At 46.5% G+C, this 25580-nt stretch overlaps 1 protein-coding gene across 1 annotated transcript in view; it reads left to right on the plus strand.

Annotated features, from left to right (window-relative positions):
- NEK4 (NIMA related kinase 4) overlaps nucleotides 1-25580 on the plus strand; it is a 922900-nt gene that overhangs the window by 645348 nt on the left and 251972 nt on the right. Inside the window, exon 11 of the mRNA XM_069643166.1 lies at nucleotides 7598-7664. Within this exon, the coding sequence (XP_069499267.1) occupies nucleotides 7598-7664 (67 nt within the window). The remainder of the gene's footprint in view (nucleotides 1-7597; nucleotides 7665-25580) is intronic.

A 25580-nucleotide genomic window follows, 5' to 3' on the forward strand; every position in this document is an offset into this window, starting at 1 on the left:
TGCATGTAGTATGACCAATTTGTTTTGTCCAGGAGAGTTCAAGGATGGAATTGATGCGGAGCAAACATCTATCTCCCGAAGCTCTGCTCCATCTAGGATCGGGAGCTGACGTTTCCCGAACGCTGAGGGGGGGCTAGCGCACATTCCCTAACCAAATGTTTGTCCGAAGCACAATACATGCACAACCCCGTATGAATCGTTCTCATCCTTTCTTGCGGGGATATGGGTCCATGGAAGGCTCCTACCTGCATGGGTTCTTGTTCTGTGACTGAGCCTGGGTTTGTGTCCGTTCTGACGGTGCTCTCAAAGGACACCTTGGAAGGATTTCCCCTGGATTTCTTCTCTTCAGCCTTTCTTTCCTGGATATGGAAGTCTATTTGCATGGCAAAGTCCATTAGTGCCTGGAATGTGTTTGGTCGAGCCACTCTGGCCAACTCATCCTTAATCTCATTATTCAGTCCTCTCCTGAACAGGGTGAAACACGCCTCAGAGGACCAATCAGCTTCCTTGGCCAATTGTTTGAATCGGGTCACATAAGTGAGCATATCCTGGGAACCGTGCTGAAAGTTTAACAGACGTTCCTGGGCACTAAAGACCTGCTCAGGGCGATCAAACATGTTTTTAAGGGCCTGTATGAACCCATCATAGTCATCTAGGAGGGCATCACCAGAGTTAACGAGGGGTGTAGCCCAGGTTAAGGCCTTCCCGGAAAGGTGGGAAATTATGAACCCCACCTTAGCCCTGGGAGTCGAAAAGTAATAAGGCTTAAATGTAAAGTGGACCAGGAATCCACGAAGGGTTTTTGCCGACCCATCGTATTTGTCAACAATGCCGCCCAACAAGACGCTTTCTTTTGTGGCCGAATCCCAGGATGGGACCAATTGTTTGAGTGCAGCGTTTTCCGCCTTTAGATTTTGGACCTCGGTTGATAGTTCTTGCATGCCACGCATCAGGTCCTGAACAGGGGCTTCCATGTCGCTATCGAGTTCGGTCGGGTGGCGTCTCAAACTGTCAAGGAGTTCCCCCCCTTCTCACCTGGGTCCGTTCTTTGCTGGAGTCCTTGGTCGCTGCCTTCTTGCGGACGGACCTGGTTTTGAGCAAGGCTGCCCGAGTCTCTTCCGACTCCAGAGTGCGTTCAGTTTCCGGGACGCGGGTCCAGGAATCCGGGGAACTAGGAAAGGTGCAACTAGAACACGAGTCCAGGAATTAGGAGGAAAGGAAGGGGCAAGGAACGGGTAGATAGACAGGTACAAGGAAACAATACCGCGAGCTACGGGACACACGTCGGATCGCTACTTTGCAATAGCATTGAGACGCGCGGAGCCTCGGAAGGCATGGTCTATTAATAGAATACGTTACGTCCAGCGCGTGGCGCGAGAAAGGGGTTTCACTCTGGACGACCATGTTGGGAGTATTATGGAGTGCAAGCCCCATTGTGACAAGGACCAGGAAGTCCAAAAGGGACGTGTTCTGTAGTTCATGACAATTTCAGACTGATGATCTCTCTAAAGAGCGAGAGCAGCTTCCAGTTTGCCTTACAACCTAGAGAATTCAACCCTAGTTCGTACCTCAAATGCCACCCAGGGGTACTCTGGGGTAAATTTAGAGCCCCCTTCCATATTCTGCCCTCCAACAATGACCAATTTAAGTTCCAAAGTTGTGGTTTGGCTTCTAAGCCATATAGAACTATTGGCACAATTTAAGCAGAATAGTACTTTCTCATTGGAACAAAAGAGAACCTACAGTACTTGGAGTGGATTTTATTTAAGTGGGGAACTAGTGAGAGCCCTTTATTCACAATATCCTGTTAGGTCTTATAGGTTGCTGGGCTCGCATAGACCTTGTACCCCAAATAAACCAGTTCTTCAACTCGCAGGATTACTTGGCCATCTAGCACCCAGTGTTTAAACTTGATCTTCCTCAAAGGATGTTTAAACACCATGATCTTTGACTTAGTTGGGTTGAATTTTAGGCCGTTAGTTGCGGCATAGTCGCTCAGCCCATTCAGCAATCGCTGAAGGCCAATTGCAGTTTTATCTAACAGGACAATGTCGTCAGTGTAAGCCAGCCAGAAGATCTTCCTACCGTTTAGTACCGGGCTGGGTAAAGCAGACGGCATCAGATGTTCCCCCACATCCACTAGGAATAGATTGAAAAATGTGGGAGCTCCCAAACAACCCTGTCTTACCGCACTTTCCACTGGTATTGAATCTGATAGGTGTCCTTTATTATCTAATCGCACCCTCGCTGTATTCCCCTTATGAAAGTCCATAATCATTGAGAGCAGATATTCCGGGATTCCTTTCCCCCTTAGCTTGTGCCACAGCTTTGACCTATCAATCTGGTCAAAGGCCTTTGATACACTCAGGAGATACCAGGGGAAAGGAGTCATTTACCCCTGGCTTTGTTGTCAACTATATTGGGGTGTGCTGACCAATACAATGAGAAGAGTAGTCCTTCTCCTGCTCTTGAAAGTTGAAGAAACTGAAAGCTCATTGATCTGGAGATGCCAGGCGAAGGGAGTCATTCCTCCTGGCTTTGGTGTGAACTATATTGGAGTGTATGAACCCATACCAGGAGAAGGGAGTCATTCTGCTGGTACCGAAAGTTATTTTTTAAACTTTATTTAATAACACTTGGCAACACCTCGTATTCCTGATAACAGTAGATTTAGCACATTTGTACAATAGTACATTGACATAGCTGGAGTTTGTTTTTGGCAGCAGCGAAAACGTCTAGAACTTGGGTCACTGTGTGCATATGATTAGCTGCTTGATTTCTAAGGTATCAGCGAATGTCTGACCAGATGTCTTTTGGCATACTACTAGAGTGCACTAATGATGGATTTCAAACTCTTTTTTTTTTCTTTTTTTTTTCTCCATTGGCACAAATGACATTGTTTAACCATGGATTTACTGTAGGTGTATGATGCAGTTTCCATTTCAACAGTCTGCGTCTTTTCGACAGCAGCAGACCCAGGTTTACAAACCTACATTTAACCTCTTGACAGCTTCCCAATATATCCAATTATGCATGCTACTGGCGTGACCTCCATCTGCTGCTCACTGACCTCCTGTAACACGCTGGACACCCCCTCCCAGTATGCACATAGTTTGGGATACGTGTAAAATATGTGCAATATGCCCGCATCTTTTCCTGCACAATCTGTATTAAACGACCGATTTTTTGCCAGAGGCTAGTGCAGCCTGTTAATTTTAAATTGTATGAGTCGAAACCTTGAATTATACTACATTCTTAGTGAGGTTACACACATAACCACTGTTTCTCTGTAAACTGTACTCTGAGATCACGCTCCCACTTATTGTCAGGACCCCACCCCTGAACAATACTTAATATTCGCTTATATAATACAGATCTATTTTTAGGCCATGTGTATAGTACAATCTTGTGCACATACAAAATCCCTGGGTCAATAAGTTTGAGCTAGGCCATCTCGCCCTAAACGCATACCTCATTCGGCAGTGGTACATGCACCTGGTTCTGAAAGGTGACTGGTGCAAAGGTTAGCGGGAACGGCAAGCCAGGGGAAGGGACTCATTACCCCTGGCATCCTTTTGCCAAAGAACATTTCTGGGAATACCAGCTAAATACCAGGAGAAAGGAGCCATTCTCATGGAGAAGGGACTTTCTGTTGACTTATTCTTTAGTTTGAGTGTAAAGGATAGAAGTAGGTGTGACACAGGATGGTGGAGTTTGATTTCGACTGACATTCTGACAGATCATTAGTATTAGGTTTAGGCAGGGAAACCCATCTTAGGAGATGGGGATAGTGAGGGTTTCTTCTTTTTTGATGAATACAAGTTTTTACCAACAGAAAATCCCACCCTTGTGTCAGCATCCTTCTTCGACACCTTTACAGTAGGTAAAGCAAAGGTTAAGCAGCTATCCATAAATCACACTATAAACGTACACATGCGCGTGCACACACACACACGCCAATTTAAGATCACCTACATTTTACAGTTAAAACAGCAAAAACAGATCAAGATAAATTAAACACATAAACCAATAAGCAATAAAGTAAAGAAAATGCAATACAATTCTAACTCATCCATAGGATTCAAATCCTCCAAAACAAGGCCCTGCGTGCGGCGCTCGGTGTGTCTAAAAGATTTCACATATCATTGATAAAGCACCAAAATAATTGTGTCTCTACCCAAAATAAAATATATTTAAGTGGCCTCCCTTACTCTGCCGCGCTCGGACCAACTTCATATACTTTTTCATCAACTATTGAAGACTTTCGAATGTGCACTGGGTTTTGCTTGACCCTTTGCAGGACCACTTCGATTTCACAATTCTTTATCACTCTTCACATTTGACACCTTTCAGCTGCATACCCAACAGACACTTTGGAATGAGCACCCATGTGGTGTCGGACCATTCCTGTCTACGGTATTGTATCTTGGCTTCAAAGTTCAATCACTCATCTGCAGTTTGTGTTCGTGTTGCTTGCTGCATACGCTTCATAGACTGTTCTTTTCAGTTTTCACTATACAATGTTGCCGCTTGCAACCTCGGCTTCAACACAGACCGGTCTGGTATCAGTCTCCCCAACTCACCGGCTGTGCTGACTTCACTGGAGCTGCTTTGTTGTAGGAGCCAAGGACAGTAAAGGTGGAAAACTATTCTCCCCGCCTTGACTATTGAGGCAGGTGAGCCATGGGTGCCTCCGACACACAATGTAGGATTCTTCAGCCGCGATTCCTGGTCTTACGCTTCCTATTCTCGAAGGTTCAAGAAAGTAACTGTCTTTTTCGTTGAAAAGGTCAAGGGCACTTCCCTCCTTGCAGTCCTCCTTTAGTTTTGCTGTCTTTCCCATGCATTAAACTGCCATCTTGGAACTGCTGCTTCCTCGTGTGTTTTCATGCTCCGCCTTTTATCCATGTGGGGAAGTCTAATGAACGTCAGGTGTGTGTGTGTGTAATAGTCAGCAGTAATTTCCTGAGCCTGCTTGACCATTGTATTGGAACAGGTATAGTGAGCTGGCTATGAGGACATGTTTGTGTTGGGAAAGTGGGGGGTTAAGTTCCTAAGTATCCTACTTGGTAGGATGGGGTAAAGGAGTTACAGGGAAGTGAATACTGCGTCACACCATCCTGTGTCCCACTTCCACTCCCCGAAGACCCCTCACCCAGGTGATCCGCACTGGTTCACCCCCAGAAACTGGATCCAAAAGCGATGGCCTTGTCATGGCCATCTGGATGACAGATCCCCAGGAACTAGTGGGTGAGACACCTTCGGGTTTGTCATAGTTCCCGTCCCCAAGCTCCAAGCAGCACAGTTCAAAAACAAAAGGTCTCGAGGCTCTGTTCTCAAAACAACACATGCAGTTCTTCAAGTCTCCGGGTTTCCTTCCCCAAGAATTTACCTTTGCCACTTACACTTAATACAGTCTTTTTAAAGAAAAGTTCAACACAACTCAAGGATTGTCCTGACCCTCTTTCTGGTTTGCATCACCAGTTCACTTACAGTGCTCTTCATTAGTTTCTTTAACAATGTCCTTGGTTTTCAGCATTCAGGGTTCACTGGTCTAGGTGCAGTTGTCAGACCATATGGTCCACCCATCACAGGTTGCGCAACCAGGATCCCCTAGGCTTTTCAGCCCGCACAGGTTCTTCAATATCTGCCCCTGTGCACCAAGTCACCTTCACTCAGTTCCTCTTTATCAGCCTCTTGGCTTGATGTGCAGATTTACACTCCTCTGGCTTTTTTCCGTCGGCCTATTGTCTCTGCCATCACGTGTCACACACCTCTTGCCAGTCTTTGGCCTTGCCACACTGCATTCACTCATAAAAGTTCACTTTGAGGAGATTTTGTTCGCACCCACCTTTCTATGACACTGTCACACTGGTCCCTTTTCCAGTAATTCGTTTTCACATCGGCTCCTTAGCTGTCCTCTTTATTTGCTTTGCCCATACAGTTTTATTCAATTCAGTATTTAATATGCTTAACTTCAGGGTTTCATTACATTCAGTGTTCAATATGCATTAATGTTTCCATTCAGTTCGGTATTCAGTATGCATTTGTTTTTCTTACTTTAGAGTACCTAAACTTAAATGCAGTCTGCTAGAAGCGCACCGGTGTTCCAGTGCCCCCACCGACTCTGTCTCCTTCCAGCAGCTCCCGCATTTTCTTCTCTATTTCTGAAGCCGGGAAGTCCGCCTTCGCAAGCCGTGCTCGCCTGCCGATTGTTTAACTCTGCAAGCCTGCAATTTGAGTGCTTCTTTACGGACGCGCGCGACGTACTCTTCTCCTGATTAACTCGCAGCTGCTGCTGCTTGCTCTCTGTCACAGAGGTTACAGACCTGCGACAAGCACACTGCCCACTTGGTATGGGCCCTGTTAATCCTCTGGGATATCTGCTGGTGTCCTGGCTGTGGTCCCACCACGGCTGTCTCCTCTCCAACAGGGTCCCCTGGTGGTCTCTCCCACACAGGTCTCTCTGCCCCACTGGTCTCCCTTTATACACCTGCAGTCCCTTGACAGGCTGCAGGTGTGGATGCCTAATTAGACTTGCCTAACCATTGTTAAAGGGACATGCCTGACCCTCACAGCACTTTGCAGGCATCCTCCTCATCCTAGTACAAAATTGGTATAAGGGGGTAGTGCCCATTATTCTTAGTCCCCTCTTCCTCCTCCCAGTACGGTCAAGTGTCACGTGGGGAAATGAGGTAATCAGCTTTATCGTAACCCATAAAGGTCAGGCGAGGGTCAGATTGGTCCTCAACAGGAAAAGGGGGATACCATGTCTCTCCTGTGGGCACCCCAATTGTAAAGGTCTCTCCACCCTGGTGATCCTCCCTCGCTTCTCCAACCCCAGGGTCGGAATCCAAGAGTGATGGCTGTCCCTTGGCCACCCGAGAAGAGGACCCAAGGGTAGTAGGAGTGAGAATACCCTCAGGTTTCTCACACTATGATGGGAAAACAATGAACACTGTACACCATGTGAAAGGGGCTGGGCACAGTTACTGTGAAGATGGTGAACACTATGCCATGCGAATTGGCATCGGCACGGTTACTGGGTAGATGATGAACACTGCACGCCATGTGAAAGAGGCTGGGCATGGTTACTGTGAAGATAGTAAATACTGTACGCCATTTGAATGGAACTTGGCACGGTTACTGTGTAGATAATGTACACTGTTCACCATGTGAGTGGGGTAAGGCATGGTTATTGTGGAGATAATTAACGCTGTACGCCATGTGAATGGGACTCGACACGGTTACTGGGTAGATAATGAACACTGTTCGCCATGTGAATGGAGTTCGGCAAGGTTACTGTGGAGATAATGAATATTGTACGCCATGTGAATGCGGTTGTGCACAGTAACTGTGTATATATGGAATATGGAATGCCATGTGAAGGGGGTGGACGTGGTAATGATGAAGATAGTGAACACTGTATGCCATGTGAATGAGGTGGGTATGGTTACTATGGGGATAGTGAACACTACTCCATGTGAATGGGGCAGAGCAAAGTTACTTTGGACAAAATTAAGACTCAATGCCATTTGTCTGGGGCTGGGCACAGTTACTGTACTGACTTTGTCTTATGATGTTCATTTCCTTTAAGGATCGACCATTATCTGCAAGAGAAAGGAGACGCATCCGAAAATCACAAGAAGAAATGCTTCCTGCTGGTACGGATTACTTTCCACTTCCCTTTCAGTGTTTTGCTGTCTCAGGTCTGGAGCTAGAGCCCCTAGTCTGAGTGTTAGAGTTGGGCAGCCTTTTGGCACCTGCAGACACATGGTTAGTGGTGCCAGGTTTCTGAAGCATGACCATCATATTAGAAGTAATCAGATGTAAACATGCATGAAAACTTGAATCTTTAACTCTTATTGCAACTAACTAAATTGCTTGACCCAAGGATAGGCAGAATTTAGAGGCTTCACCTTCAGGTTCCTATCGCCTAGATCTATGCTTGTGGCCAGAAATGTATATTATTCTTATTGCTCATCGTGTACATTTAAGTCCCTGCCATCTGGAGAGCACCTCTTGGAACAAGTGGAAGAAGCTGTGAGGTAGCAATATAAACCAGCGGTTCAGAAACTGCAGAATGAATGCATTCTAGAATAGGTTAGAACAGCTAGAGGACATTCCCTCATTCCCATGCAAGAAGCAAAAGGGACACGACATTAGGAAATTGGCAAAGACCGAATTTGAAATGTTTTATTGGCACTTTGTAATGTTCGACATGGGACTACGTAGCGTTCTGCTGACGGGGCTAGCAGTGCAGGTCCCTCTCCTAAGGATTCCCTGCCTGCTCGCTGTCAACCAAGCATTCTGCTGACGGGGCTAGCAGTGCAGGTCCCTCTCATAAGGATTCCCTGCCTGCTCTCTGTCAAGCAAGCGTTCTGCTGACGGGACTAGCAGTGCAGGTCCCTCTCATAAGGATTCCCTGCCTGCTCGCTGTCAAGCAAGCGTTCTGCTGACAGGGCTAGCAGTACAGGTCCCTCTCATAAGGATTCCCTGCCTGCTCGCTGTCAACCAAGCATTCTGCTGACGGGGCTAGCAGTGCAGGTCCCTCTCATAAGGATTCCCTGCCTGCTCGCTGTCAAGCAAGCGTTCTGCTGACGGGGCTAGCAGTGCAGGTCCCTCTCCTAAGGATTCCCTGCCTGCTCGCTGTCAACCAAGCATTCTGCTGACGGGGCTAGCAGTGCAGGTCCCTCTCATAAGGATTCCCTGCCTGCTCGCTGTCAAGCAAGCGTTCTGCTGACGGGGCTAGCAGTGCAGGTCCCTCTCCTAAGGATTCCCTGCCTGCTCACTGTCAAGCGCAGGGCCAGGTCTCTCTCATAAGGATTCCCTGCCTGCTCGCTGTCAACCAAGCATTCTGCTGATGGGGCTAGCAGTGCAGGTCCCTCTCATAAGGATTCCCTGCCTGCTCGCTGTCAACCAACAGGGCTAGCAGTGCAGGTCCCTCTCATAAGGATTCCCTGCCTGCTCTCTGTCAAGCAAGCGTTCTGCTGACGGGACTAGCAGTGCAGGTCCCTCTCATAAGGATTCCCTGCCTGCTCGCTGTCAAGCAAGCGTTCTGCTGATGGGGCTAGCAGTGCAGGTCCCTCTCATAAGGATTCCCTGCCTGCTCGCTGTCAACCAAGCGTTCTGCTGACGGGGCTAGCAGAGCAGGTCCCTCTCATAAGGATTCCCTGCCTGCTCGCTGTCAACCAAGCGTTCTGCTGACAGGGCTAGCAGTGCAGGTTCCTCTCATAAGGATTCCCTGCCTGCTCGCTGTCAACCAAGCGTTCTGCTGACAGGGCTAGCAGTGCAGGTCCCTCTCATAAGGATTCCCTGCCTGCTCGCTGTCAAGCAAGCGTTCTGCTGACAGGGCTAGCAGTGCAGGTCCCTCTCATAAGGATTCCCTGCCTGCTCGCTGTCAAGCAAGCGTTCTGCTGACAGGGCTAGCAGTGCAGGTCCCTCTCATAAGGATTCCCTGCCGGCTCGCTGTCAAGCAAGCGTTCTGCTGACGGGGCTAGCAGTGCAGGTCCCTCTCATAAGGATTCCCTGCCTGCTCGCTGTCAACCAAGCGTTCTGCTGACAGGGCTAGCAGTGCAGGTCCAGCCGGCATCAACTGGCCCCCACATCCAGTAGCCATAGCTCACCATGAAATAACACATGTAGCCAATGTTGATATTGACACAATGACCCACCAGCCCACCGGAAAATCCGCTGTTGGCCTTTTAGTTCACTCAAGCTGTGAATGGGGCATGGTCATAGGTGCAATGGGATTTGGATAGCATGGTCATAGGTGCCATGGAACCAGGAGTTTTGTATGGCCATGGGTACAGCGGGATTAGAAGGATAGCATGGTCATAGGTGCCAGGGAACCAGGAGTATTGTATGGTCATAGGTTCTGTGGGACCATGAAGATTACATTTCCATAGATGCCAGGGAACCAGGAGGTTTTCATGGCCATAGGTGCAGTGGCAACAGGAGGTTTGCATGGCCCTACATGCCAGGGAACCAGGAGCATTGCATGGCCATTGATGCAGTGGGACCAATAGGTGTCCATGGTCATAACGGAATGTGATTAGGACAGCATTGTCATAGGTGCCAGGGAACCAGGAGGATTGTATGGCTATAGGTGTAATGGGATTAGAGGGATAGCAATGTCTAGGTGCCAGGGAACCAGGAGGATTGTATGGCTATAGGTGTAATGGGATTAGAGGGATAGCAATGTCTAGGTGCCAGGAAACCAGGAGGATTGTATGGCCATAGGTACAGCAGGATTAGAAGAATAGCATGGCCATAGGTGCCAGGGAACCAGGAGGATGGTATGGCCATAGGAGGAAGGGTATTAGGAGGATTGCATGGTCATAGGTGCCAGGAAACCACAGGAGGATTGTATGGCCATAGGTACAGCAAGATTAGGAGGATTGCATGGCCATAGGTGCCAGGGAACCAGGAGGATGGTATGACCATAGGTGCTAGGGAACCAGGAGGATTGTATGGCCATAGGTGCAATGGGATTTGGATAGCATGGCCATAAGTGCCAGGGAACCAGGAGGATGGTATGGCCATAGGTGCAATGGGATTTGGATAGCATGGCCATAGGTGCCAGGGAACCAGGAGGATGGTATGGCCATAGGTGGAAGGGAACCAGGAGGATATCATGGCCATAGGTACAGCGGGATTAGGAGGATGGCATGGGCATAGGTTCCAGGGAACCAGGAGGATTGTATGGCCATAGGTGAAGGGTATTAGAAGGATGGCATGGCCATAGGTGCCAGGGAACCAGGAGGATTGTATGGCCATAGGTGCACTGGGATTTGGATAGCATGGCAATAGGTGCCAGGGAACCAGGAGGCTGGTATGGCCATAGGTGAAGGGTATTAGAAGGATGGCATGGCCATAGGTGCCAGGGAACCAGGAGGATTGTATGGCCATAGGTGCAATGGGATTTGGATAGCATGGCCATAGGTGCCAGGAAACCAGGAGGATGGTATGGCCATAGGTACAGTGGGATTAGGAGGATTGCATGGCCATAGGTTCCAGGGAACCTGGAGGATTGTATATCCATAGGTGCTCTAGGATTTGGATAGCATGGTCATAGGTACTAGGGAACCAGGAGGATGGTATGCCATAGGTACAGCAGGATTAGGATAGCGTGGCCAGAGGTACCAGGAGGATGGTATGGCCATAGGTACAGCGGGATTAGGAGGATCGCATGGCCATAGGTTCCAGGGAACCTGGAGGATTGTATATCCATAGGTGCTCTAGGATTTGGATAGCATGGCCATAGGTGTCGGGGAACCAGGAGGATTGCATGGCCATAGTGGGATTGGAAGGATAGCATGGCCAAAGGTGATAGGGAACCAGGAGGATTGTATGGCCATAGGGGCAATGGGATGAGATGGATAGCGGATTTTATGGCCATAGGTGGAAGGGTATTAGGAGGATTGCATGGTCATAGGTGCCAGGGACCCAGGAGGATTGTATGGCCATAGGTGCAGTGGGATTTGGATGGCATTGCAATGGGTGCCAGGACACCACAGGAGGATGTGTATGGCCATAGGTACAGCAGGATTAGAAGGATGATATGGCCATAGGTACCAGGGAACCAGGAGGATGTGTATGGCCATAGGTACAGCGGGATTAGAAGGATGATATGGCCATAGGTACCAGGGAACCAGGAGGATGGTATGGCCATAGGGGGAAGGGGGATTGGGATGATTACATGGTCATAGGTGCCAGGGAACCAGGAGGATGGTATGGCCATAGGTGGAAGGGGGATTAGGAGGATGGCATGGGCATAGGTGCCAGGAAACCAGGAGGATTGTATGGCCATAGGTGCACTGGGATTTGGATAGCATGGCCATAGGTGCTGGGAAACCAGGAGGATGGTATGGCCATAGGTGGAAGGGGGATTAAGAGGATTGCATGGTCATAGGTGCCAGGGAACCAGGAGGATATTATGGCCATAGGTACAGCAGGATTAGGAGGATGGCATGGCCATAGGTTCCAGGGAACCAGGAGGATTGTATAGCCATAGGTGCACTGGGGTTTGGATAGCATGGCAATAGGTGCCAGGGAACCAGGAGGATTGTATGGCCATTGGTGCAGCGGGACTAGGATAGCATGGTCATAGATGCCAGGGAATCGGAAGGATTGTATAGCCATAGCTGCAGTGGGACCAGGAGGATTGTATGGTCATTGGTGTTCAATGTGCAGACAGAACACTCTTATCCAGCCAATGAATAAATAACTACTAAACCTATTACCTGCATAATATGTATAACACACCCATCTGTTAACCCGCTCTGCTTCATTGGAGTCTGAATCCTGTTGTTGGCATCCTCGTACCTTCCTGCTTCTAGGGTGTCCACCTCACTATGGGCCTTTTGTTTCCAGGATCGATCTTTGGTGGTTTTGCATTGGATACTCTAGGGCCTCATCTGTGTGGAGCATTTGATAAGGGGATGTGAGCTGGGAACTGTATTCCTTGAAATTGAGCTGGGCACTGTGTCCCTTGGAATTGAGCTGGGCACTGTGTCCCTTGGAATTGAGCTGGGCACTGTGTCCCTTGGATGTGAGCTGGGCACTGGGACGGTTTTTCCCACTCTCTCTTGAAATGTGTTTTACTCTTGTGTTTTGTTTGGTTATTGAGTTTTAGACAAGTCCATGGGCATCATCTTTTCATCTGTGTCACACAGCACCCTCAGTGCAGTGGCAAAGGGAAATCTTTTCAGACTTTCCCAAGGTTTAAATACCTTCTCTGGGATAAACTACTGTTTCCCAGAGTGAGTAAAGTGACATTTTCTTTTAGTCTTTTTTAAATTCCTAGACCCAGCACACCCTATCTTACAATAGGGTGCTGGAGGGGTTATCTAGTTATCTAGTATCCCCTGTGTCTAGATACTCATGTAGCAATCAAATGCTACCCTTTCCTCTCAAAATGGCTGGTGGCAGTGGTTTTACAACAAACGACCATGATTTTTCCCGACCACGAACACCTGTACCGTTAAATAGCGGGAGCCATGTTTTTCAAGATGGCGTCTGAGCCCCCTCTGTAAAAACAGGTCCGGTCTTCTTTTTTCACCGTTTCTTTGTGGAACGGTCCTTCTAGAGTTTTGCTCTGCACGCCAAACCAGGTTTGGTCCCTTTGTCCATTCGCCTTTGGCGGCTTCAGGAGTCAAGACCGCCACTGACGCCCGAGTATCTGGGGTGGGCAGGAAGTGAGGGAGGTGCCCTAAACTCCCTGTACTTCGTCTCGTAGGAGACACAAATGCACTCTGTGGTGATTGGCTGGCTGGCTGACTGTCTGGCAAGGACAGCCACCCTGCTGGGTGAGTGACAGCTAGGCTGGAATGAATGGGAGAGAACTGAATAAAAGGCAGGTCTCTTGGCTTGGAAGGCAGAGTCGACCACTGGAACAAAAGAACCGAAGTTGAGCTTGAAGAGGACGGCTGCTGCAACTCCTGGACCGTTGGTTTGCCCGGTGAAGCCCTGCTTCAGGTCCGAATCGCTAAATTCATCTCGACATAGAAGCCCTGGAAGGACGACTTCTCCCTTTGAGTTGGTGGGACCAATCAACTCGACACTAAACCACCTGAATACCATTCTCGCAGCTGGTTGTATTTTCCTTAGAGTGCTGCAGGAAACAGAATAACCAGGGAGAGGGACACCAGCTTGTGTGCTTGACTACAGCTACCGGAATTGAAGATTTGCCAGTTGCCAGCTTTTCGACCAGTCCCAGTGCAGTGCAGGAGTTCCCCGACGTCCTCCCTCTTGTCCCCACGACTGAGGTCCAGGAACAGCGAGATCTGCAGGAACTGCCAGGAGCAGAGGTCACCAGCTGCATCTTTTTCTTCACTTGTAAAGGTACTGTAAAATCAGACTGAGTACTTGCCTCTCGCGGTGAAAGTGCTTGAAACTTTCCCAACTCACAGGCCTAATCAGCTTGTGACCCAACATATGATTCTTCTTGCTACAAGCTATTCCTAAGAACTTATGCAGAGTCTTTTCCGTTTATCTACCAGAACTGCTTTGTCCTATCCAAGACTTTAGCCCATTGACTTAGGCCTAGCCTATTGAATTGAATTGACTCTTCTGGTGAACTCAAAATATCTGCACTGCCTAGGAAATAACGGTATTCTTTCTATGTTCTGATAACGTATGCCTTTTTGCTCCTCCTTCAAAGTATTCTGAATGCCTCAGAAACTTAGAGTGTACAGTACTGAAGTATATTTGAGTGTAAATAATCACACTCAAATATACTTATATTGCCTCCTTCTTATGAATATTTTATAACTGACAGTTAAATAAATTAAAAAGTATTTAACAAAGAACCCTTGAGTGTGATTGTAGATCTCTGTGTAACATCATCACAGCTCGCATTCCCTCATGAGATAAGCCTGGCTACTCAGCTTCGCTACCAAAAACTGTGTAGTACAGACTTATACCAAAGGTTGGTTTTGCTTACACCTGTTGTCCTAGTTGTGTGTAGTGGTCCCAAAGGGCACTGCATACAAACTTTGCCTAACAGCACTGTATCCCTTGGAATTGATCTGTATAATTATTCTTTTGTAATGCGCTTAATACCAGCGAGTGGTTGTTAGGTAACAATTGATGCAGCCACACTCTGTGAGACTACACAACACTTATCTGCTTTGTATTTGGTAACCAACCTTTTGGTACATGTCTGTACTACACAAGTGGTAGTGTGACTGAGCAGCCAGGCCTATCTCAAGAGGGGTAAATGTGAGCTGTAGCAATGAAATTCGTAAATACAAGTAACCCTTACACTCAAAGTTTCTGTTATAAATGGGTATTATATTAATATATCAATATTTAAACATTGATGTTCAATAAGCATTCTTTAAAAAGACAATTCATGTTGCAAGGTAAATATACTTTAAAGTTACTTTTCAGGATCAGCACAAGTTAGTGGATAATCTTTGGATATGCTTCTTACAATTCCTACGCCCTGAGGTGACTTTAATCACAAGGACAGTAATGGCATTTATGTATCACACTAGTTATACTTTGCCGATTCTGAGGTTGCAGAAAGGAAAGGTTAAAGGAAGGAAAAGGTTAAACAGGTTCTCAGTATATGTGAGGACACTTAAATCATCCAATGAAATGTAGACAAGCCTTTTCCAGCAATAAGTCTAAAACAAGTTACCAACTATGAGGGACAGAAATAGAAGAGTCTGTAGGGAGCCAGGACAGCAAAAGTCAATCGGAAACAGTCTTTGGAGCTGAGGCACTTCTTAGAACCAAAATTTTGCACAAAGTTAAAGGAATGGTTCACCCAAAGATGTTTATTTCAAAAATAGATAGGCAATATAAAAAAAAAGATTGCCATTTTTTTTTTCAAAGTCCCTATGTAAAATTTTGAGCAATTCAAGCTCAAAGATAGCACATGGGGGCATCCATTTTGTGAAATGGATGCCCGCTGCTGTGCTCGCTTTGGCTTTTGCGGCACTAATGAAGGAAAAGCCAGCCAGCTGTAGTAAACAAAAGCTACCACTGGGTGGCTTTTCCTTCATTGGTGCTGGGACTCGGAGGACACGGACCGGAGACTACAGGCAGGAAAGCTGCAGCTGCATCTCGGTAAGTGCTATTTTTTTAATAAAAATAAATACTAGCTGCGTTTTGGAGGAGCCCGGAAAAATTAGAAATAAAACCGCAGCTTTAAAAACGTATTTTTGTTTGCGGTAGCTTTTGAAGAGACCGCAAACATAAATACAACGTTATTGTGTTTGAAAACGCTGCGGTTTTTCTTTCTAATTTTCTCAGGCTCCTCCGGCTCGGAGGAGCCTGAGAAACTCGGAAAGAAAAACTGCAGCGTTTTCAAACACAACCGCGTTTCACCGGAGACCCAAAGTGAAAGCCAAGGCAGGCAGAAACACAGCGCGGTTGTGTTTACATGCCACAGTGTTTCTGCCTAAATCTGATTTCCCATTTGGGGCTCTCGGGCTCCCCACGGGGGGCCCGAGAGCCCCAAATGGGAAATGCTAAATGCTGTAGTGTTTCTGCCTAAATCTGCTTTCCCATTTGGGGCTCTAGGGCTCCCCATGGGGAGCCCTAAAGCCCCAAATGGGAAAGCAGATTTAGGCAGAAACACAACGCGTTTGTGTTTGAAAACGCTGCGGTTTTTCTTTCTAAGTTTCTCAGGCTCGGAGGGGCCTGAGAAACTCAGAAACAAAAACCGCAGCGTTTTCAAACACAACCGCATTGTGTTTCTGCCTGCCGTGGCTATCACTTTGGGTCTCCGGTGCTCCCTCAGGAGAGCCCGGAAGACCCAAAGTGAAAGCAAAGGCAGGCAGAAACGCAACACGGTTGTGTTTACATGCCGCTGTGTTTCTGCCTAAATCTGCTTTCCCATTTGGGGCTCTAGGGCTCCCTGTGGGGAGAAACACTACGCCTACTGCTAAATGCTGCAGTGTTTCTGCCTAAATCTGCTTTCCCATTTGGGGCTCTAATAAATAACAACTTACTGAGATGCAGCTGCAGCTTTTCTGCCTGTAGTCTCCGGTCCGTGTCCTCCGAGTCCTGGCACCAATGAAGGAAAAGCCACTCAGTGGTAGCTCTTGTTTACTACAGCTGCCATTACACTTCATTAGTGCCGTAAAAGCCAGCACAGGCGGGCAGCCATTTCACAAAATGGATGCGCCCATGTGCTTGCTTTTTCAATTTTTGAGCTTGAATTGCTCAAAATTTTACATAGGGACTTCGAAAAAAAAAAATGCCAATCGTTTATGCCTATCTATTTTTGAAATAACATTTTTTGGGCGAACCATTCCTTTAAGGAGTTTGTTAAAGAATCACTTGTAGGGTCACAAGCTGTCAGCCTGTGGAAGGAAAGTTGGAACTCTAAAGATAAGCCAGTGCAATTCCCAATTTAGAAAAGGACTGCTAAAAAGACAGAGGTAAGTACCTCAAGTCTAAACAGTACCTCTGGTTTGAAGAAGAGTGGTCCAGCTGGATTCTGTCCTGTTACAGCTGTGCAGACCCCGTGTCCCTGAGTCTCAGTCGTGGGGACAAGAGGGAAGACGTCTAGAGGGCTCCTGCAGAGGTAGTCTGGAGGTCGTCGGCAGCTATGGGCTCTTTTCGGTTCAGCTGCACTTTAAGGTTTCTGCTCTTAGTAAACAGCCTTGTCGCGGTACTTGGATACCCGTTGGGCTTCCTTCACTCTTTGGGTCCTGCATTCTAGTGAGGGTACTCGAGCTCTGGTCATCCTGCTTTTGGAGGGTCCTTAGGAGACTCCTGGAGCTTCTAGCTGGATTTCAGACATTGCACACGTCTGCGGATTTCTAGACCCCTGACACTCTGCTCTTGCAGCAGCAAAGAAGTACAGCCAGTCGGGGAAGATGGTCCAGTGGAGTTGCTCCCACTAACCCAAGGGAAGAAGTCGTCCCTTCTGTAGCTTCTCTGTCGAATCGAAAAAGGAATTTCAGCACAGCAACAGGGCTTCACCGGGCAATTCAAACGTCCAGGAGGATGCAGCAATCTTCGTTCACGGTTTCTTCGTCGGGCCTTTCTCCCAGTGGGCGACTCTGCCTCTAGTCCCAAAACCCTTGCCTTTTAAGCAGGTTTCTCCCATTCATGAACAGCCTAGGCTGTCAGTCACACAGCTGGGTGGCTGTCCTGAACGGACAGCCAGCCAGCCATGCAGGACTGGTTGCATTCAAGCATTCCTAGAGACAAAGGACAGGGAAGTTTTGGGAACCTCCCTCACATCGTGCCTTTCCAGACACACTGGAGTCAGAGGTGGGCTTCAGGGCTGAAGCCCGCCAAAGGCAAAATGAACAAAGGGCTCAAACCTGGCTCAACGCACAAGAAAGACCTCACAAACAGAAAATGGCGAAAAAGACAACCTGGGCCATTTTGACAAAATGGTCACCCATGGGTGCTATACTGCAGCTGAGGGTTCAGCCTGCGGTAGAAATCACAATGGTAGGACAAATTAAACCACTGCCAGCAGCTTTTAAAGTAGTGAGGGTAACTTAAAAATGTTACATGAGAATGTAGGATAAGGGTCTACTAGGTAACCCTCCAGAACTCCACATAAAATGGTGTGTGCTGGGCCTACAAAAGCGAAAAGGTAAGTAAAGTCAGTTTCACTTTACTATTCTATTCACACACGAAAAGGTATTTAAACCTTTTGAGAAATCTAAAGGATTTCTGTGTGACAGTACACTGAAGGAAGGTGCTGTGTGTCACCATACAAAAAGTAGATGCCCATGGAGTTTGTCAGACTCCAACAACAGAGGAAAGACATAATCCAAATCGGGTCAAAACACATGAGAGAGTGAGAAAAAGGTCTCACTCGCTCCAGGGTTAAAATTAAAAAGTCCAGCAAAAGAGCTGGGTCACTCTAAGGTTGAAGGAAATTAGTACAGAAATAAGAAGTCTCCTTAACAGTGGTTTCTAAGCAAGGGATCGGGATTCGAACATGTGTTGCAATGCGTTGTCTTGCTTCCAAGACAAACGTGTTGCCTGTTAGCTATCCTTCCTCCCTTTGACATAAGCTGGGCACTGCACAGGTATAGTAAGAGTTACACAGATAGTAACTATTTGTTCAGATAAGTATGTTGGGTTACCCACAACCCACGGTAAAACAGTGTATGCATAAAAGGACAGAAGGCAGATCATTCCCACTCCTAATACATTGCCTTTAGGGAGTAATCGGGACTTAGACTTGCATTACCAGACCAGTATAGTCTAATTTGTCTCCTAGAAAAGGGGTTCTCGAAATGTATATAGAAAATGTATCCTAATAAAGCTCTAAAGCAGGAGTGCACTGCAGTGATTTAATACAATAACATCTCTAGAATATCAGGGGTATTTGCTTAAATTCCAGTCTTTGGCAGAAAACTCCAAGGAGAATTTTTTTAAATGTGTTTGCTCAGGTGAGTAACTTATACAATTCACTTTAAGAGGAATTTTTAAGTTGTAAAAAGTTTCCTGTGGGATTAAAGTGGAACAATCCAGAGCTGTATGTTTGGGTGAAGGGTAGGTAAGTATCTGTTATACCCAACAAGTACAGGAAAAGGAATACCCAACCCCAGAGTATGAAAGGAGAGTCCTTAAAGAGTTCCAGAGCCAGGTTCGAGATCTAGCCAGTAAAAGCAGCTGAAGTAGGGCAACGTTTATGGCAATGTATTATGATTGCAAACCTCAGTGTAAGGGGTTGCAAAACATGACTCCTCAATTCAGGGAACCCTTGATGGGAAGCCGATTAATAAGCCAGGACCCCATGTTCTGGGGCAGGTACTCAGACCCAGATTCAGAGGAATTGGCTTGGGAATAGGATCACAAGACTTCTTCCACAATATAACATTCAGTATACAGTACCTAGGGGCTAGCAGCCCTTACTAGCAACCAATCAGTCAACCCAAAAGAAGAAGAATCTGGAACCCAACAATTCTGATCCAGACAACTGAAAGGGCTACACTGGACTGCCACCCAACGGTAAACAGTCCCACAACTCGAGCAATGGTGAAGGCAATTCAAGACGGACCAAGAAGAAGCAGAGGACGATTAACAGTGACCCGCCACTGTTCTGCACCATGGAGACCTCCTACCTTGTGGCGCTAGACCCGAGAGATTGACACAGGAGGCAGCACCAGAACGGCCCAAAAACGGTCCCAGCACTGAACATCCAGTCCAGCTTGAAAAGAGGACAAGATGGAGGAGGAAGACCAGCCCAGGAAAGACGTCCAGCAGCCAAAAAGGGTTAAATTCAACGGTCATCTTCATGACAAAACCTCCAGCAATTCAGGTGCAAATTCACTGATCTGAGGAATTGGCAGTCTCTCCTGACCTGGTCTTAACCTGGCCACAATGGCAACGTGTACATTGGGCTACTAATTCAGTATAACTGACTGCAGTAGCGTCCAAACTAATTATCATACTAGACAACATAAGTGAGCTGAAATATGTCTGGGGTTGCTTGCGGTCGTGTCCAGAAGGGATGTGAATTAACAGTACGGGCTGGGCTACCTCTTGTGGGAATGGACCATGCCTGATTTGCATATGAGCTTTCTTCATCTGTAATGGCTTGGCCGGCTGAAGAATGGTGGCCTGGAGGATAGTCCAGAGCAATTGCAGTGTTAAATAATAATTCATAATCTTTCAGACATCAACCTACAGTTCTGCACCAGCCTACTCCTAATCACTAGTATAGGGTGATATAATCACGTGAGGGTCAAAATGGGTGCTTAAAAAGCCTCTCCTCGCCTAGGAGCCACATGTCCGTATAAGACAGCATGTCAAAAAGAATTTCAGTGCAGGGAAGCCTAAGTATAAGTGCATCTGACCACACACATAGGACAAAGCTCCAGAAAAAAACAGGAAAAAGCAAACGTTTTATGGACCTATAAAATTGAATTCTTCCCTAACACTCTTGCCTAGGTGCTGCAGCCCTGTGATTGTGACAGGCGCAAGCTGGGCACCTTATCCCTCAGGCTATGGTCAGAGTATAGATCAAGAGGGGGTACCTCTATTACAAAGATTATTCCGAGGACCATGAAACTTTGATTTAAAATGCATCATCTCCAACCTTTCACAGGTAGGAGCTCCCTTTATAGTTGTACAGAAATCCTGGTCTCCTGATAGGTATTTCAAATCTATCCGGTGTATCGGCCCACTCTATCCGGTGTATCGGCCCACTCTATCCGGTGTATCGGCCCACTCTATCCGGTGTATCGGTCCACTCTATTCGTTGTATCGGTCCACTATAGCTTTTGATGGAACTGAATTGAAGTGAATGATTTTCTAGTTGCGTGTCATGGTTTATTTTCACATTTGCTCACCTCAACTTTGCAAGAGCTATTTAAAGTGTAGGTAAGTGTTAGGTAGAATTTCCATCTTGTGGGTAATTCTCCCCATTTAGTGAGTCCCGCAGCACTTCTGCTGGGCTTTGAGGTGAGTGAGGGGGAACCTTTTTCCTCTCTCATTTTCTCAGTCAGTCAAACATATTTATTTGAATTTTTAAAAAAATTCATCAAACAAATGCATACAATCAATAAAAATGTACAATTCTTGTGAAAAAAATACTTGTGCTTATGATGTTAAAATAAGACATACAAATAAAGTTGAGCAATGAAAAATTCACATATAGGATCCTATTTGAACAGGGACACAATGGGATTAGTAAGCGCAATATATCCCCTGTATATATGATTCATACTTTCTTTCGTCTCCCTGGAGCCTCAACAGATTTTTCCTAAAATGCATAGCTCTTTTTAAAAATGTGAGCAAAGCCCACACTGTAAAAACAGTATCAGCACTGAGTAAAAAGATGAGTGTAGCTTTATAGTGGCGTATCCCGGTTTTCCTTAGGACAGGCAGCAGAGTTACCATGCGAATACCTGCGTAACCCGGGCAGAAAAACATTAAATGAGCTAAATCTTCCAGCTGATCTCCACAAACCGGACAGCCGGCCCCGTCTTGAACTCCCTTACACCCAGCTGTATTTGCTTGCAGAAGCAGGGAATCATAACCTGCCCTTGTTATAGGCCACCTATCCTTTTTATAAGGGCTCCATATTAAATAGGGCTGAATCCCCGAGGGCCTACTAATCATAGAATGGTATTCATCACATTTGTTACCATATTCCCGAAGTATTCTTTTCCTTACTATGGCCTCTCTAGCCACAAATTTGTGGCCGGACCCCTCGCTCTTGGTAATGAGCGAGACTGGTGGAAAGAGAGCACTAAGGTTGGCCTCCCCCAGAGTATTAGAAATATATGCAAGGAGAGGAATTTTTTGCCAACCCACTTTCCACACCAATGTCCGAATAATAAAATGACACAAGGATGCAAATTCGTTGCCAAAATAAGATCGGAGCCAACGCCCACTTGTCCTCCCAGAACTCCATTCCCAGTTCTCTATGTACTGAGATGCACGCTGCTGAGTTTGGGAGCCCCAGCAGCTGTCATGAAAAATGTATTTTCCTTTACTTGGATCTCCCCAACCTTTGTGAAGCCCCAAATGGGGGCACCATACATGGTGATGGCCAGTGTTTGAACACCATAAATCTTAATGATTACGTCTAAGGGCTGGCCCTTACATCTCAAGATAAAACGAAAATTCCTCCAATTTGTCGGCTCATTTTGGCCGATTGTTTAACCACATATGTTCTACCATTCAAGGCTTTGGAAAAATTGTTGCCCAGGTAGTCAAAGGACTTAAATCGTGGTATAATTTCACCCGCACAGAGCATCTAATTTTGTAGCCTTTTTGGTTTCTCTTGATGGCGTCTGCGTTCCTCCATCTTTTTTGGGGCATCTGTATTTTACTACTGCAGCACCTTCTGTGCAGTGTTGTTGAGAGCTGTTTGAGCTTCCCTCTTTGGTTTCTTTTATATTATGTTACCAGAATAGGATACTTTTTATTCCATCTTTGCTTTCCTTTTGTGAGATCCTCGCCTTATGTGGAGGGCTGAGAGGGTACATAGTATTCCTATTCTCACTTCTCCTGTAACTAGTCTGAGTGGCTGGTGGCAGTGGATATTTTCTACCGGCTTTTCATGGCAGCTGCGGTAAAAGATACATGATTCACCATTGACTTAAAATGGTGCCTGTCTTCTTTTTTCACCAACTCACAATGGCTGGCCCTTTATTGAGCCTTTGTCTGCTAACCTGGGTCGGGGAGGGCCTGCTGACTCCTTTGTCTTGGACGGGCGGCCTGCCCAGAGGCGCCAGTGTTTTGGGAGGACAGGAAACTAGGAGGACACCGATACCCCTCAGACCTTTGTCCTCCAGTGTGTCTGCTTAGATCCAGTCTCAACTAGGTGCCTGGCTGTCCCCTTGGGACCACACCACCCAAAGTCTAAATATTGCATGCATGCTGATTGGCTGGGATACTGCATAAAAGGTGAGGGTCTTGATGCTGAAAACAGAGTAGACCACTGGAAGAAACATTCTGAGGAAGGATGATGTCTACATCCACCACCTGTGACCGCCAAGCCGACTGCGTGACTACTGCAGCTCCAGCCCTTTCTTCTGTGCGATAGGAAAGATCCAGACCAAACGACTTCCTCCCTTGGACTGGTGGGTGGGCCTAACCAGTCTCGAGACCATCTCCAGTTTGAGGCATCCCACGAAGTGCTGAGACCTTGCAGGCCTGCAAAACCCAAATGCCCTGTGACCTCTGGCCCTGCTTCAGTGCATCGGCTCGTCAAGCGCAGTTCCGATTGCAAATTTGTGGGCATCTTCCCGAGCCTAAAGAGACTACAGCCTGAGCATAGAAGTCCCATCTGAAGAGTCAAGGACCGATAGAAGGAAGAAAGTCTGCCGGGTGACAAACCTTGCTGCTTCAAAGCCTGGGTCGAGCTTCCACAACCAAGTGCTGCGAAGATCCTCTAATGGGCATCCCTGTGACCGAGGCTGGCCATCTGCTCTCGCCAAAAGTTCTTCATCTAGCTGCCAAGGCCAGTTACCAGAACAGGAGGTGCTCTCTTCATCGCTTTTCATCATAGAAGACGCTAACTCTAGGTACTTACATAGGCAGTTTTTGTGTTGCTGTTCACTCCTCCTAAGCTTCTTGAGTCACGTTGGGTTGGACGACCCAACCATGTTCTCCTGTGCCCAAGGACAGCTGTCCTAGGGCCTGAAATCCTTCAGGTGGCCTCGCTTGAACCCTTTGAATCAAAATGTGTTAATTTCTACGAAAAGCATCACCTAAGCATTTGACTACTTTGACAGAATCTACCTTCCTTTGTTCTGCCACCCAAGGGTTACTGGCCCTCCCACCCCCATTTCCCCATCTGACTTTTGACACGTGCATTCCCCAGATAGGGTTGGACTTCTAAATATAAGGCTTGCTTAGAGTTGTTAACCCCTCAGTATTGCTAATTCTGTGAATGTTTGTTAAATGTATGATTTGCTAACCAGAAACTACTCTTGCACTTACCAGATTATCATCTAAAGGTCGACTGTTGGAAATGAGTATTGTTACATCAAATATCTTGTGTAAATAGCTATCTTTGTGAACTGTTTTTACTTGCCTGAATTACTTTGAAGTTAACATTGCCTAGTCTATATAATAAATAAGCATATATTTTTTTTATATATATATATATATCTTTTTTTATTTGTATTTGTTTTATAAAACATTTAAAACCTTTACAAAATGAAGTGAGTAAAATGTTACCATTTTCCATTTCTGAATGCAAATTAAAATCAAAATAAATTAAAATATGTGCAGAAGACCTATACATGAAAGATGTGGTTTCAGATGATGATTATAGGGGTCAATGTGCATCAATAGCCAGTGTGCTATTTTAAAAGGCATAGTTCTTAGTGTTTCAACCACTGCCCTGGTAAGAAGAGTTTCATAGCCTGAAATCATTCTGTTTCAGGGATGTTCTGATTCAATTCTCTCCTCATTCATAACAAATCTCTAAAATGTATTGAGTCTCAGGTTCAAAGTCCTTTCGCACTCCATAAGTAGGTGAAAAAGAGACTGATTTCGTGGAATAGTACATATTTGGAGTGGAATGGCATTCTCACCCTGTCGTCGAATTTCCAATATTTCCCCTGTGGGTAATATATTCAATCTGATTCTTAGAAAGCTATCCCTCGCCTTGGGGTCTGGGTACTTCTCCAAATATCGAGGTAGTGAACACAATTTTTTGTCCACTACTAGGAAGGTGTTCTTTGGTGTTGAGTTCCGCAGTTTTGAAATCGTCTCTATCCAATCTAGCTGTTCCAGATTTCTCTTTATTTTTTGTGGAGTCATAGCAAGCGTTTGTGTGTCTAATTGAGTGTTTGCCATTAGAGTTTTTGTCTTTAGTTCTAGTTTACAAAGAAGTTTAGATTTGGAGTGGATTGTCATTTTTTTAAGGTGTTCATATAGAGATTTTGGTCTGGGTGTTATAATCTCTCTGTATAATGAAACCAACTTCCACTCTGCCCGGCATTCCAGTGAGTTAAGGCCCAGTTCGAATCGCAAGTGCCATCCTGGGGTACTTGATGGTGTCATGACCTACAGAACGCGCCCCTTTTGGACTTCCTGGTCCTTCTCTCAACGGGGCTTGCACTCCCTGGTACTCCCAACATGGCCGTCCAGCGTGAAACAGCTTCCTCGCTCTACACGTTGGACATAGCGTGTTCTATTAATAGACCGCGGCTCCGCGCGTCTCAATGCTATTGCGAAGTAGCGACCAGACGTGTGCTCCATAGCTTGCGGTATTGCTTCCCTGATTCTGTCCCTACTAACTCCATTCCTAGTCCCTCTCCTTTCTTTCTAACTCCCTGGACTCGTGTGCTGAGTAGTGCACTTTCTACATTTCCCGGATTCCTGGATCGTTGCATCCCGGAACTTTGAACGCACGCTGGAGTCGGAAGAGACTCGTGCAGCCTTATTCAAGACCCGATCCGTCCGCAAGAAGGCATCGACCAAGAAATCCAGCAAAGATCGGACTCAGGTTAGAAGGGGGGAACTCCGTGACAGATGGTAGGTTGTGAGCCTCTTTCCATAGCCTGCCTTTAATTTTTGACAAGTTTTGGTTCCAAAGATGTGGTTTGGCTTCCAGGCCATAAAGCCAGATAGGAACTACTTTCATCTTGTAGTACTTAATCATTGGCAAAATTAAAAATTTG

Source organism: Ambystoma mexicanum, chromosome 2p (assembly GCF_040938575.1).
Source record: "Ambystoma mexicanum isolate Mex_15411 chromosome 2p, UKY_AmexF1_1, whole genome shotgun sequence".
In the NCBI taxonomy this organism is placed as follows: domain Eukaryota; kingdom Metazoa; phylum Chordata; class Amphibia; order Caudata; family Ambystomatidae; genus Ambystoma; species Ambystoma mexicanum.